Source organism: Ranitomeya variabilis, chromosome 4, assembly GCF_051348905.1.
Source record: "Ranitomeya variabilis isolate aRanVar5 chromosome 4, aRanVar5.hap1, whole genome shotgun sequence".
NCBI lineage: Eukaryota > Metazoa > Chordata > Amphibia > Anura > Dendrobatidae > Ranitomeya > Ranitomeya variabilis.
The window spans coordinates 297,505,244-297,520,861 of NC_135235.1; the positions used below are offsets into that span (position 1 = coordinate 297,505,244).

The 15,618-nt window shown below is 45.0% G+C and overlaps 1 protein-coding gene across 3 annotated transcripts in view; it reads right to left on the reverse strand.

Moving 5' to 3' along the window:
- The window catches only part of LOC143764581 (putative oxidoreductase YteT), a 176,996-nt gene that overhangs the window by 119,729 nt on the left and 41,649 nt on the right, over positions 1–15,618 (reverse strand). For 2 of the 3 annotated variants that reach the window (XM_077250282.1, XM_077250283.1), the window contains exon 4: positions 1,249–1,333. In XM_077250282.1, coding sequence (XP_077106397.1) covers positions 1,249–1,333 — 85 coding nt within the window. Of the gene's footprint in view, positions 1–1,248; positions 1,334–1,453; positions 1,895–15,618 lie in introns of those variants that run through there. The other variant, XM_077250284.1, reaches the window with a different exon arrangement.

Genomic DNA, 15,618 nt, shown 5'->3' on the forward strand with positions numbered 1-15,618 from the left:
CTAGAAAAATTGTGCAAAAACAACCAGGAGGTGAGAATACAGTCTAAGATCGGTTTCACAAATCTGCAATGTCCGGAACGGACACAGGTCTCTTGACCCAAACTCAACAGTAGGGATGAGCAGACCAGTGGAAGTTCAGGTTCTGGTAACTGACCAAACTTTAGTCTTAAGTTCGGTTCTGGCATTGAACTTGAAACCAAACCCTATTGAAATCAATGGGGATCCTAACTTTGGAGCTGGAAATCTCTATATCCCCCTGGACTCTCAAACTTCTGGAAATCCGTGGTCAGAGTTCAGCACCTGACACTACATGTCTAACTTACAGTTTGTGTTTGCGCATCTCTACTCAACAGCCTTGGGTATATCCATGTCTTTGAACTTCGAATGTTGGATGTGTGAAAATGGCCAAAGGTCTCATTGGGATGAGAGTCTTTCCAACCCGCATAGGCGACAAACCACACATGTAACCAATGTGCTAGCGCAGCGATTTTCCATATCGATCGTTGGTCCAGGTGGAAAAAAAATTGCAGAGTATGCGATACTTACCCTTTTACAGACCAGAAACAGAAGGCAGCTCCTGCACCCATCCACAATATAGATGAGGACATGGAAAAGCATGAAGAGCCAATCGTATCGGCATTTTGCCAATGTGACTGTCCCGTTTTTTGTTTCAGCCATCTGAACCTGGCGTGAGCGTGGTTTTCCAACTAAGGAAGCCACCGTCCCTATGACCTTCCATGGTATTAGGACATCATAATGGAGGTCTCCCAGTCAGTCCCCCTCGAAATCCGAAGAGGAAATGTTGTCGCAAAGATCTATTGCGCACGCAGCCTTGGGTTTTAAGGATGTTAGACCACAGGATTACTTCAGTAGGCTATAGCAAGTCATATTGACAAGTCCAGGAGATCTGAAAGTTTTGCCGGTAGTCATTCAAACACAAGTCTGTCATGGCTGTCTTAGGTCAGCAGAAGACATAAAATTAGTTAGAATACTGCCCTAGACAATATATCTAAGAATAAATATCCTGATGTCGGGCAGTTAAAATGAAGTTTGACCATGGTGCCACTTTCATTAGTGGAGCTACCCCAATCCACAGGTGTCATGGTTCCTTTCTGCCTCGGGGACAGTATCAATGTGCCTTAGATCAAAAAGAAAGATCACACAAGCGAGGAGCTCCAGCGGTGCACAATGTGTATGCTGACATTAGTGCACAACTATTTCACCAACATAAAACCCATGTATACAGACCATCAAAAAATTTATCGTCATCGATATGATGCATCATCTTGAGGGTTTCTTTGGTACATGATCGAGGATCAGCAACGCCAACGATCTGAGGAAGAAAAAGTCTAACGTGAATAAATATAATAACAGTTTTGTAATCTAAGAAAATCTTAATAATTTTGGAATAATCCCGGCAGGAAATTGAAATATTGAGTGAAACTTCACAAACCTTGTAGAAGAAAAGTAAGCGGAGATAATCAATTAGGAAACTAATGAACAATGATGGCTTGAAGACTCGGACTGTACGCATTTGTTTGTCACACAGCTAATGGTCCCAATTCCCACATACGCCAAAGTGCACGGCTTGGCTGAGTGTCCATGTGTTTTCAATGTGGATAGAGGAAAATCAGATAGAAGGATCAGGCGTTGAGATTCCAATTGCCTGATGCTTCTCTCCAAGAAGTGTTGGGAGGCCCCATACAAACTAGAGGGTCGACCACTGCAGGATGAGCCTTATGGGAGCCTTATGTATTACGACTACATAAAAGGGTCAAAAGAACAATAATCTAATATGTAGTGTCTCCTGAATAATGTATGCTTTATACACATCTGTTTTGTCGTGATGAAACCTTTCCGCTCGCTGTACATTCACTGCCGATCACTTACAAACAAGTCCGTTAAACCAAAGGAACTTATCGTTTCCTCTTTTTAGCTTCCGCTTGTTGACTTTATGAACAGTTCAAGGATATGTGATATAGTGAGAGCAGCGAATACGACAATACAACAGCCGGTCACATATTTGGGTCTTTCTGCCCAAAGCAGGCAATCAGAGCTCGGCTTTCACGTCTTTAAATGCTCCGGGAAAAATGAAAATAAGAACAGACTGGTTGTCTTCTAGTCCTTACTTATAGAGACCCTGAAATCCCAATGTATCTGTTTGTTTACAGGTAAATCCTGGTGATTGAAGATGGCGTCAACCTTTATTAATAGAGGTTTTCATTGACAGCCTATTGCATAAACATGCAGGTCAATCGGTCAATAAAAGAGCTTGGAACTACCCTAGCGGTTGATGAATAGGAACATTGGAAATAATGAATCACGCTCCTTCGCCTGTTTACGGCAACGCTATTTATTGTTACAGGTTAAACCCATTTAGGGAGTCCATCAGGTTTCCTAATAGGATTTTTTAGGCAGTGTCTAAATCAATCAACATTTTTTCTTTATCAAGAAGTGCAGGAAGGCCTTAGAGATGATGTAAAGGTTTGTAGGGCCCGGCTCCAAGGTCCACGTCGGTGCTCCCTGCCAGCCAGACTAGGGTCCTACGAACAAAGCTCAACCGCCACTCAAAAGCCGGCATCTAGGACACCTCTGGTGTCTACAATGTCCGCCAGACTAGGGTCCTAAGAACAAAGCTCAGCCGGCACTCGAAAGCCGGCATCCTTGACACCTCTGATGTTTACAATGTCCGCCAGATTAGGGTCCTAAAAACAAAGCTCAGCCAGCACTCGAAAGCTGGCATCCTGGATACCACTGGTGTCTACAATGTCCTCGCGACTTCAAGACATGGTGTGAGGCCAAGTTACTAGGGGGCCTTGTAAAGGTCAGAGTCACCCAGGATGCCACCAGCCAAGGAAAGTGACAGAACCCTGGAGTGACTGCCAGGAAGTACAGACGTGTAGACGGCACAAGACTCTAAGCTCAATTGTTGGCTGAAATGCTATAGACGTGATATCAGGGCTCCAGACGAACAACAGATACAGTGGCAGCTGTGGAGACGAAGCGTTGGAACCATGGACCCAAACATTATGGTTGCAGAGGGTGTGACCACAACCGTGCCCATGTGTGAAGGGTCCTGCCGATGTCAGCGCCCATTTTATCTGGATGTGTGTCTGAGGAGGCACATTCAGCTGAAGGGCACTGTTGTGCAGAGACCCGTCAGGTCTGTGTGCTGCAATACAAGCTGCCGGCCAATCAGAGGCTGCCAGCTCATCATGTCAGCAAGCCCGTCACGAGTGGTGCATAGATAGCAATGATGTCATGTGCGGTCAACGGCTGGCACACCAAAGTCAGCTACAGGCTTTAGAATAAGACGCCACACGTGGCGGGAGCAGAGGAGGGTAAGAATAATCTTTTTTTTAATGTGTTATAATGTTGGTTCTGCTGCTCTTTTCTAGAAGGAAGGGGCTCATGGTGGAGGACATTATACAAGGAAGGGGCACACGGTGGGGGTCATTTTACTAGGAAAAGTCCCAGGATGTGAGACATTATACCAGGAAATGGCCCAGGATGGAGTCCCAGAAGCGGCTTAGTATGGGGGACATTGTTATAGGATGAGGGACATTATACCAGGAAGGGGCCCAAGAAAGGGAACATTATTCCAGGAATGTGCCGAGGAAGGGGAACATTATTACTGGAAGGGGTAAGTTTTTTTTGTTTTTTTTCTTATAGGAGGACAACCCCATTAATTCTACGTGGCTTTATACAACACACCACACTTTAAACAGCAGCAATTCACAGATAAAGACAAACTCCAATCCCAAGGAAAGAAGAGAAAACATTTTACTAAAGATAAAAAATAAATTCTCTGAGTAGGGGTCCTCGCAATTTTTTCCAGATGATATTGAGAAAGAGAAGGAAGATGCATGATAAATTACAAGTGAGGTATCTGGTAACAGCTGACCCCCCTCTCAACATTTAGAACACATGCACGCTCAACTGAGCCGAGCGTGTATGTAAATGGCAGAATCAGGAAGACAGATGTTGGCTGATTTATATGGAGCCTTTAGAGTGGCTCTATAAGGTTTCAATTGTCAGTGTCCAAAAAACTTAATGCAATTAACCAAAAAAATCCACTTCTACAAACCAATGTTCTAGTGAGTATTTTTGTATCACACAAAGCGCCTTTTTCTTGCCATAAAATGGCTTCCTCCGCTGTGGTTTATTTCATGTTTGGAGACATTTCGAGGGCTCTACAGGCAGCAGAACACACACAAAACCTCGCAGGCGCGCTGACTACATCCTGTAAATCAGACAAACCATGCGGTTCCGCACAAGCTCGGATGAGGGCGCTCTTGTACTTTACATCTCAGCTTTTAAAAAGTCTTAATGTTATGTACATGTAAAAAAAAAAGAGAGAAAAAAAAGCGCCCTCTAAAATTAAAGCCAGAGTTCTTGCCAATGTCCTTTTTTTTTCTCTTTTTCCACTAGGTCCCTGCCTGCAGTGTTATTTTTACCATCTAAAAATAAAAGTCGTAGTGATTGATGCTGCAGCTACGCCCCAGTATTCTTCTCTTTGCCAGATATACTCATTGTTTCTTTTATAAAAAAAGAAAAAAAAAAAAAGTCCAGGGAGGAGAGATTGGCTGCAGACTCAGACTGGTTCCAACCAGAAAAGTCACTGAATTGTTTTTTTTCTTTTTAGATTTATCTCCTACTAAATCACCCTTGCCCTGTTTTTTTCTAGAAGGGAACCAGGAAGAAGCTGGTCTAATTATCAGCAAATAACTTTGTAGAATATAAATCATTTTAGTTTTTTGGATTTGTGCCCAGAAACCAAAGAAGAATATTGCATCACATTCTTTTTTTTTTTTTTCTTTTTCTTTTCCAGCTAGTAAATGTTTAAGTAACAGACGACTCGGAAAGAGCTTAATATCCCTCCCACTATCTGAAGACACAGAAGAAGCAGGATCCATAACAGCTCAGGCGAGGGGCACGTATGCAAGAAAGCAGAGCAGAGAAATCAAGGGGTTACAGCGCACGAGACCTTGAGAAGGAGCAAGGTGCAATTTTAGCAGAAGACTATTATTTACGGTATTTTATTGCGTTATTTCTTTTTATTTATTCACTTTTTATTTATTTATTTAAAAGAAATCAAAGACTTTTTCTTATTTTTTATTCTTTTTTTTATTAATATATTTTTGAAGCGGAGAGATTATTTTTTTTAAAATATTGATACATTTTTGGATTCTTTTCAAGACTTAAAAAAAAGAGAACAATTCTACTTTCTCTCTCAAGGACTTGAATGGTATTGGTCCACGTGTTTTCAAAAGGTGATTTTATTTCTTCATTTTTCTTGGACGATGAATGTGTTTGATCAAATCTTGCAACATTTTCTAATCGTGCGCTGCATTAATAAATGTGTTTTGGGAACCAATTTTGAATATATTAATTTTGTTTGTGCCTCGGGCAGGAAAAGGTTAAGACATTGGGTAGATGTAGAATTGGCATTAAAAAAAAAAAAAGCCATAAGATAATGAAATCCTGTTAAAAATTGCATTTGATGTTTAATCTAATCTTTATTATCATTATTATTTTTATTTTTTTATTTGGGGAATATTACTATGTATGTAGCTGGGTGAAGCATAAAGAGACATTTTTATAGAGAAGAAATGTGATCAGAGTGACTGTGATCAAAGACCGGGTTAGTCAAGTATGTAAAAAAAAACTCCCATAAAATCTGAGTGTTGGCTCAGTGGGTAAAAACACCTTGTAAACAAGAGGAAAATGTCCACTGTGGCTGAATTAGACCGTGGAGCAGCACTAGATCAAATCGTCACGTAAACCCCAGCATGTCCAACATTGAAGTGCTACAGCCAAAGTATCTGAGGTCATCACGTCACTAAATAATTGGGATTAGTCATCAATTATCAAAATTTCTCATATATCACAATGGTGGGGGTCATAATTTGGTGTAAATTACTTGAACCAATGCATTTATGCCTTGTGTCATTGATTTAGGCTATTGGTGGTGGTGGGATTTTTTTCTCCTGGTAGATCGTAGACCTTCTTGATGCCAACTAGGTATCACTTACAGGTCACAGCCCAATTGGTGACCATGTGGGAGCACAGCCTGCCCATCTTTCCACTGATTGCGCGGACATGTTGATGTACCCCGATGATCTAAGGACGCTAATAATGGACCACTGGGGATGTCGTAGGAGGAAACATTTTCAGCTTGGAAACCACAGATCTGCAGCAAATGTGTGACGTTTTTACATCAACATGGACTTCAATGGCTAAAGAATAATCCGACGAACGACGGTTACTGTTCAATACTAGCCAGGAGGCCAGGGAGAATAATAAGAGATGTAATTTACCATCATCACATGTAGAAAATAAGTGTTAAGAGTTAACTCGGTGATGTCTAAACGCCACTTTTCCGTGGTCTCAGATATTACTACAGGAGTAAATGATCACGGCTCAGAGACACTTGTATGTCGGGGGTCTTATAGCATGGCCTCCATTCCGAAACCAACAAACTATGACTGATGGACAAAATATACCCAAAACCTGCACCCCACCAATGGAATAAAGTAAAAGGGTCCAATGGATTGATTTTTTTTTTCTAATGCTGACTGCAAAAAATACACTTATACCATTAATGAAAAGAGATGATGGTTTTCATTACATATCTATAGGAATGATATCATGCTGTCAGCCTGTCACATCTCTGACTCTCCTATCTCATATTTACTATTTATCAATGACAGCACGACACGTCAGATCTGCCTAGACGTTATTCATTCTCATTTATATTTTTTATTTATTTTATGTGTATTTATTTTAGATGAATATTTTATATTTATTTTATTTTTTTTAAATAGTACATTAGTTTTTAATAACAGGAATAAAATGGTATCCTCTATGTTCCTGTGCAGACAGTCTCTGCATACAATGATGACATGTTATCCGTGTCACGAGACCGCAGAGCCAGCTGTGCGTACACGATCACACACGCAGAGAGTGGCGCTACTGTGCAGCAGCACACAGAGTCCTCTGCGCCGCCACATGGCCAAGTGCTGAATGTTAGAGATATTTTTACCTTGAAGCAAAGCTTTTAGGGGGACCCTGCTTTGGTGCCTTTAGAGGGACCCTGCTTTGGTGCCTTTAGGGGGACCTTGCTTTGGTGCCTTTAGGGGGGACACTGCTTTGGTACCTTTAGGGGGACCCTGCTTTGGTGCCTTTAGGAGACCCTGCTTTGGTGCCTTTAGGACGACCCTGCTTTGGTGCTTTTAGGGGGACCCTGCTTTGGTGCCTTTAGGGGGGACACTGCTTTGGTACCTTTAGGGGGGACACTGCTTTGGTACCTTTAGGGGGGACACTGCTTTGGTACCTTTAGGGGGACCCTGCTTTGGTACCTTTAGGACGACCCTGCTTTGGTGCTTTTAGGGGCACCCTGCTTTGGTGCCTTTAGGAGACCCTGCTTTGGTGCCTTTAGGGGGACCCTGCTTTGGTGCCTTTAGGGGGACTATGCTTTGGAGCCTTTAGGGGGACCCTGCTGTGGTGCTTTTAGGGGGACCCTGCTTTGGTACCTTTAGGACGACCCTGCTTTGGTGCTTTTAGGGGGACCCTGCTTTGGTGCCTTTAGGGGGGGACCCTGCTTTGGTGCCTTTAGGAGACCCTGCTTTGGTGCCTTTAGGGGGGACCCTGCTTTGGTGCCTTTAGGGGGACCCTGCTTTGGTGCCTTTAGGGGGACCCTGCTTTGGTGCCTTTAGGGGGGACCCTGCTTTGGTGCCTTTAGGGGGACCTTGCTTTGGTGCCTTTAGGGGGGGACCCTGCTTTGGTGCCTTTAGGGGGACCCTGCTTTGGTGCCTTTAGGGGGGACCCTGCTTTGGTGCCTTTAGGGGGACCCTGCTTTGGTGCCTTTAGGGGGACCCTGCTTTGGTGCCTTTAGGACGACCCTGCTTTGGTGCTTTTAGGGGGACCCTGCTTTGGTGCTTTTAGGGGGACCCTGCTTTGGTGCCTTTAGGGGGACCCTGCTTTGGTGCCTTTAGGGGGACCCTGCTTTGGTGCCTTTAGGGGGACCCTGCTTTGGTGCTTTTAGGGGGACCCTGCTTTGGTGCCTTTAGGGGGACCCTGCTTTGGTGCCTTTAGGGGGACCCTGCTTTGGTGCCTTTAGGGGGACCCTGCTTTGGTGCCTTTAGGGGGATCCTGCTTTGGTGCCTTTGCAGGGACCCTGCTTTGGTACCTTTAGGGAGACCCTGCTTTGGTGCCTTTAGGGAGACTCTGCTTTGGTGCCTTTAGGGGGACCCTGCTTTGGTGCCTTTAGGGGGACCCTGCTTTGGTGCCTTTAGGGGGACCCTGCTTTGGTGCCTTTGCAGGGACCCTGCGTTGGTGCCTTTAGGGAGACCCTGCTTTGGTGCCTTTAGGGGGACCCTGCTTTGGCGCTAGGCTGTTTTCGTCAGTCCTAGTGTCTCTGAATAGAGCGGGTGTACACATGCGCGACTCCCGGGTAATATAAACTCCCCTACCATACTCGTTCACCTGGCGTCATAGAAAGGGGAGGGGGGGTGTCACAGAATTTGGACCCCACCGAGTGAATATTTACTATCTACCCAGTAGAGAGGAAATACATGCTTTTTTTCACTGATTAAAGAGAAAATGATGGCCCAGTATAAACATGATTCGTTTTGTTGACCGTTAGGAAACTCATGCAACCACAAACATCATTTTCGGAAAATGTGAGTTTTCTATAAATTCTGAGTCATGTCATAAGCGGGAATTCTCTCCCGGATGATCTGACATCAGGCGAGGGAAGATGCAACTGCAAAGTAAGTGGAGAAGCAAAAAAGGCAACTGCATGACGCCCAGCGAGTATAATGCACAGCTCAAGTTAGAATAGGACCCATGCACGATTCTTGCCGAGTGTCATACGGCTGCATCTACTGTGACTACACAACCTTGTTAAAGGGGTATTCTGGCTCCCTTCACATCTGAATCGGGAAGTGACCAGGGCCAATCACATCACGTCTATAGATATCTGTGGGGTCGTCGGCATGGGTTGTGCAGCTGCTCTGCTCACTACATAGGAGAGGTGCACGTAGACGGGACGCCATCGGCCCTGCCACCTCCCGATGCAGAAGTGAGTGGAGCCACAAGTCCCCTTTAATTCTTGGACTAGTATAAAACGTCATTTCCCTGCACAATCAACTTTGATGTAGTCATAATATGATAACCATAAGAAAGTAAACCAGCTCACTGACAGTTTCTTAGTTAACTCGCTCCAAAGCCAACAACAGATCGTGCAACACGGAAGCTATAAAAGGTAAATGGAGCAAAATTTTTCATGAACATTACAATTACAAAAAAAATGAATTTTTTTAGCCTAAAAAATGCATGCACTTAAGAAAAAAAAATCTAATATTACTGAGATTATTTTAAAAGTGTAATAAAATATGAATTACAGAAATAAAGTCCAATGGTTAATTGCTAGATGATGATTGGAAAAAGAAAACAATAGGGCAGGCGGTGACGTGTCTGATCATCAGGAGCTGAGCATGCTGCGACACAGCACACAGTCCTGGGAATGGCTACACGATCCTGGGAATGGCGGCACGGTCCTGGGAATGGCGGCACGGTCCTGGGAATGGCGGCACGGTCCTGGGAATGGCGGCACGGTCCTGGGAGTGGCGGCACGGTCCTGGGAGTGGCGGCACGGTCCTGGGAATGGTGGCACGGTCCTGGGAATGGCGGCACGGTCCTGGGAATGGCGGCACGGTCCTGGGAATGGCGGCACGGTCCTGGGAATGGCGGCACGGTCCTGGGAATGGCGGCACGGTCCTGGGAATGGCGGCACGGTCCTGGGAATGGTGGCACGGTCCTGGGAATGGTGGCACGGACCTGGGAATGGTGGCACAGTCCTGGGAATGGTGGCACGGTCCTGGGAATGGTGGCCGGCCAGGCAAGTCTTTCCAATCCACAAGGGGTCGTCTGCGGAGCAGCAATGGACGACGAGCACCGAGCTCCTTCCCAGTATTCCTCACTTACAGGAAAAGCTCGGTATTGATGTGTGGAAAGATCGACATTAACTTGGCACATTTTAATCTTTCATTTTTCTTCTCCTTCCATTTCCTAATTATCTCCCAATTTTTCCCAAAAAAATTCACATGAAATGTAGAGTCCAAACTGTGCTCCTACCAGTGAGCAATGAGAAGGCAGCACCACTCTGGTCCATCCGTACCACTGAGGTGCAGTACCAGACACGGCCACATGCACATGACAGCGCTGTGTCAAATATGCAGTTATATGGCTGCAGTTCCACAAAACACTTTTGGGGACAATTCTTCTTCCTACTTAAATGCATGTATTTTGAGCTAAAATGAAACTTTGCAATTGGGTTTCATTAAAAAAAAGTTGCACAGTTTGCCTTCTTTGGCCTCTGCGTTGCACTGTCTACCTGTGGCTGCACAATGAGTTAACTGAGGATCCATCAGTGAGCTCCCTATGAAAGTCTGACATGAGAGTTTTTGACTCTGAACTGTCTTTTTCTGAGCTCCGTTCAGTTGATTTCAGAACACACACTACATCAAAGTTGGAAAAGAGCCTGTAAAAGCCAAACGGTGCAAAATTTGAAATGAAACCCAACTACAAATATTTAAGTAAGGAAAAAGTTTTTCTCCCCGAAGCTGGACAACCCATTTAAGTCCCTTCATTACAAATCATTTAGGTAATCATAGTAGATCATACATCATGGAAATCCCTGTGGTTCTGCACCGCTCTGTGTTCATTCAGTGATACATTATATGTCTATAATTGTGCATTATACGGCACAAGCTCAATTATATCCGATCTAAAATGTCAAGGGGTAGGCCAGGACTTTAACATTAACTATTCTTAGGATAGGTCATCAATTTCTGATGGCTGGGGGTGCAAAACCCGATACCCCCACCCCGCCGATCAGATGTTCCCGCTGTGGACGGCGCCCGAAGCTGCTCAGCTACAAAGCTCCACAGCTCCATCAATTCTATAGTGGCCATGGACTGGTACTACACATTCCCCCTATTTAAATCAATAGCGAGGGGAAATTGGGGGCCCAATGTTGGGCTGTCTCTTGCCCTGCTCATAATTATTCTTTCTGGTTCAGAAAAATTAAAATCATTCAGAGAAGACTACAAGAGGCATAAAGGACAGTGATCACATATTTAGAAGAGCCGACCACAGGACAGCCATCAAACGACCGCTGATCAGTTACATGTAGATCGAAGGTCATTTAATTGCCTGTTTACATGGGCGAAGAATGTTCTACGCATACAGAATGATTGTTAATGTGCATAAAACATTTTGTTCTTGGCAGCATGTCTACACGGGACAATGTGCTGCCGATAACAATCATTTAAAAAATCATAACTCTCGGTGAACTAGCATATTATCTACCTGTTTACATGGGTCGATTTTGGGAACGACTGTTCTTCATATCAACGCATCTAAATGGTATTCATAACTAGTCATGGTCGTGTGCAATATTAATATTCCCAAAAATATACCAAACTACTATAGATGGCTGACTACACTGCAGTTGGACGAGAGCACCATACACTTTGGATAGGTGACAAGTACATGGTCTACAGCCGTGAGCTCCCGTTAACGATAAATCTCTCCAACAGTCTTCATCAGCTGTCACCAAGAAAACGGGTCCCCTGGAGCGACAGACAATCTCTGAAGAGGTTCTCCGGGGGTTGTTCTGCTCTAATCTATGATCCAACCAATCATTAAGGCCCCCATACACATTAGATAATGAGACAAAGTCGCCAATTTCAGTTGGGTCAGATGAGCATCAACATCTCTTCTTCTGAGATCCTCAGAAAATCTCTTTTTATTTGTGTCTTGATAACTTCCAAAATCATCTGTTATGAAAATCAGGCTTTGATAGATCTCGGTTAAATAAAACAGGTCGACCACTCACACCTAACTGTTATCCCATAGATTAAAAACACCAGTCTCTAATTTTTACCTTTAAATTATCTGTTAAAAGTTCCCTTACTTTCGCCCAACACTACTGAAGTCCTCAGAAATCTCTTTTTGCTCATGACATGATACACGTCCAAAAACATGTGAACATGTGTTATCAAGATCAGACTTTATCAGATCCCTGTTGAATAAAACAGGTCGACCACTCACATATGATTGAAAATTGGATGTTGCTTTAGGCCAAATTTAGGCACAAATATGAAAATAAAATTCTGAAGGGTTCACAAACTTTCAGGCACTACTGTTACTGTCTCTTTTGGATGACTTTTTCAGGGCACATTATGTATGAAGGCTGCAGCCGCTCATTACGACACGGTGGGACGCCTGGCTACGTCTGTGCTGCACATGGTATACAATAGTCTGCAGCACAAGTATTGCTGGGAATCTGGTTTTATACAATGCTTTTCCATTAACCCTTCTCCTTCCCTTCGGATTACGCACCCATCCTGTCTACAGTATCTTTGCTCTGTCCGCTAGTGCTGGATCCCACTTACTATGAAGCCGGGGTGCTCATAGAATTTGTTTGGGAAAATCTGTAAGTGAAGAATTTATCGAAGTAAAATATATAGATTAAAAAAAACTACAAGATGCAGTGAATGCATAATGCGCTCCTTTAAGTAGTGACTGGGAAAGTGGCCAACAATTCTTGTGGGATTTTCAATATATAACCATTAAGTCTTGTAGAATGGCAGACTGCGTCCTCATGTGCCCTCCACCAAAGGAATAGCTTAACTAGGAGGGGCACCGTTTCGCCACTAATATAAACACAGACATGCCCCCCAACCTTCCTAAAGGATATTTATTCACCTTCTCCTCCTGCGGGATTCACAAAATTCTCACACACAGTCATCGATGTGTAAAGAAATCTTTCTGTCCACAAATGTAGAAGTCGCTTTCCAGAATATCAATATATGCATCTGGTATTAAAGGGGGTTTGGCAATCCCTGAACTCAGGCCCTGCCGAGTTTGTGGTGGGCTTGTGCTTACACATAGGAGTCAACCTGAACCAGTACAGCTGCCGTGAAAAGAAGACAAATCCAGGAACCAGACGTCCTCCTTTTGGTAACTTTATTAGTGCAGAAAAATCACAACTTTTCGGCAGTTCAGGCCCTTTATCAAGCCATAGAAAAGGAAAGGTATGCTTGATAAAGGCCCTGCGTGGCCGAAACGTTGTGACAAGGAGAACATCTTCTGGTGCCTTGGATTTCGTTGTATTGCTACAATCTTTTAGAGGGTTGCATCAAGTGTGTACAGGCAATAGAGTGATGAACAGGACTCCTCTTTTGCAGTGAAAAGCAGTCGGGGTAATAGATTAAGGTCAACCATACACACTCGTACCCATGTTAGCAGCTGCAGAGATCTCTCCCGAACCCACCATACACATCTATGTTCAGCCAAAGGCTGGCCATACACATTAGATGGCAGACGGCTGAACAAAGCTTCGACTCTCCCATACAGGAGCACTCGTTTGTCTGAGCACTCCTGTGTCCTCTATGAGAAAGCCGCTGGCTGCCAAGTTGGCCGGTGGCTTATCTCAGGGAGAACAATGTAATCAGCAGTCCGAATTTGGACATGACTAATCAACATCTCACCCGACGATCAGCCAGCCTGTGCCCAATACATATTTGACCGTTCGACAAACCCGCCAATAGCAGTGGGTTCACCCTTAAAAAAAGGAGAAATGGTCCACTGCTACACTCCTAGAATGGTGGGTGATCTCCCCAAGAAGAAAAACAGTATCAGACTGTTGACGTCCAACATGGCTGACCAATAGCTACCCCAATATTAGCTGTCGGAGTAGAGTCGCTAGACTCCCTCCAATACTGTTTAGGTGGTCAAGTGGTCCCATCAAAATTACCTGATAGACATCTTACAACTTAAAGAGGTATTGCTAACATTTTTACACTATCCACTATTATTGCCAAGACCACAAAGATCATGAAAATCGGGCTGTTCCAGAGAGCCCTATCTTGAATAGAGAGGGGAGTTATGTATTCTTGACCTACACTCCACTCATTGTCTATGGGACTGCTGGAAGTAGTGGAGCGCTATATTAAGCAATCCCGTAGACAATGAATGAAGTGGAGGTTGAGCATGCAGAAGTCTGATTTATTCAAGATAGAGGGTGAAGAGCTCAGTTCCCGCGATCTAGAGTCATGTTATCAGGATCACACGGGGGCCCAATGGCCAGACCACTAGTCTTCAGTAGTTATGTCCTATCCCAGGCATGTCAAACACGCGTCCCGAGGGCCGCATGCGGCCCTTCACAGGCATATCTGCGGCCCTCACAAAAGTCTCAAACTTTGTCTCTAAACACAAAGTTTGAGACTTTTGTGCGGGCCGCAGATGCTCAAAACTTCACGATCAGCACTTCCGGCTCTTCATTGGCCCATATCCCTGCATATGACCTGCTTACGTGATCAGCAGCCGACCAACTAGCTCCGTGTCAATCCATGACGCGTGTACTTTGGTCGGCTGCTGATCACGTAAGCAGGTCATATGCAGGGATATGGGCCAATGAATGACGACCCGGAAGTGCTGATCGTGAGTCTTGTACATCTGCGGCTCGCGTGGCTGCTGATCACCTAAGTCAGTTTTGTTGTGAGCGGAGGAAGAGTCGTGGCTGAGAGTGACTGGGATACTGTGACCGTGCCGAGGAAGAAGGGACCCACTGCCGCACAGGCAAAGTCCAAGGAAGTGAGTGGCCCTCCTGTATGTAACCACTAAAAACTAAAGAGAGGGGTGAGCACTCAGATTATAAATAATTGTGATGCAAATGGAGAGCTGTTACTCTATGAACTGGTGGAACACCATCTGTATGTAACCTGCCATTGGTGCTGTTAGCGTAGCTACTGGGGGGGCAGAGGGGGCCGTCGCCCCGGGCCCTGTCACATGAAGGGGCCCACCGGGAGCCAGGGCCACTTCTATGCGGTGCTCTGCCTCGTCACAGGAGCAGAGCAGTATAATGTCTGCTCCTATCTGACGGAGACTCTGCACGCTGCTAGCACAGTGGCCGGCTGCAGTCTCCCCCCTGCAGTGAATGGTTTCTCCCGTCTGACCTGATCATGAAGCTTTTCCTGGCTGCAGTTTTCCTCACTCTGTGCACGCTGGGATTGGCTCAGGCACGCTGGGTCCTAGTGCCCACATCTTGCATTTCACTGACACTTCCTGGTCCTGCCTGCAGTGCAAACGTTATCAGTAAGTGCTGGGGATGGGACTTATTAGGTTTATTAAATTCAGGTATGTCACTGTGAGACCATTGGGGGTATTGTGGGGGCTGAAAGTGAGTGAGGGGGGACAGGGTACTGAGTGGGTGGATGTGAGATGATGGGGGTATTGGGACTGAAGTGGGGGAGGGGAGACAGGGTACTGGGGGCTGAATATTATAATGTTTAGTTCTGATATTATATGTACTCCATCATGTAATATTTGCTGTCTGGGGAGGCTGGAGATGGGGGGGTCGGGGGCTTTTGATACGTACCACCTGGGTCTTTATGAGTATTAGTATAAGGAGCCGCATACAGTAACCAAGAGCTGCATCACATTTACAGCACCACTCCAGCATTATTTTTTATTTCACTGCTGGAGCAGTGCTGGAAATCCACGTCCCCTGCCCCCTGTCTGATACTCGCCTTCTGGTGTTTTCAT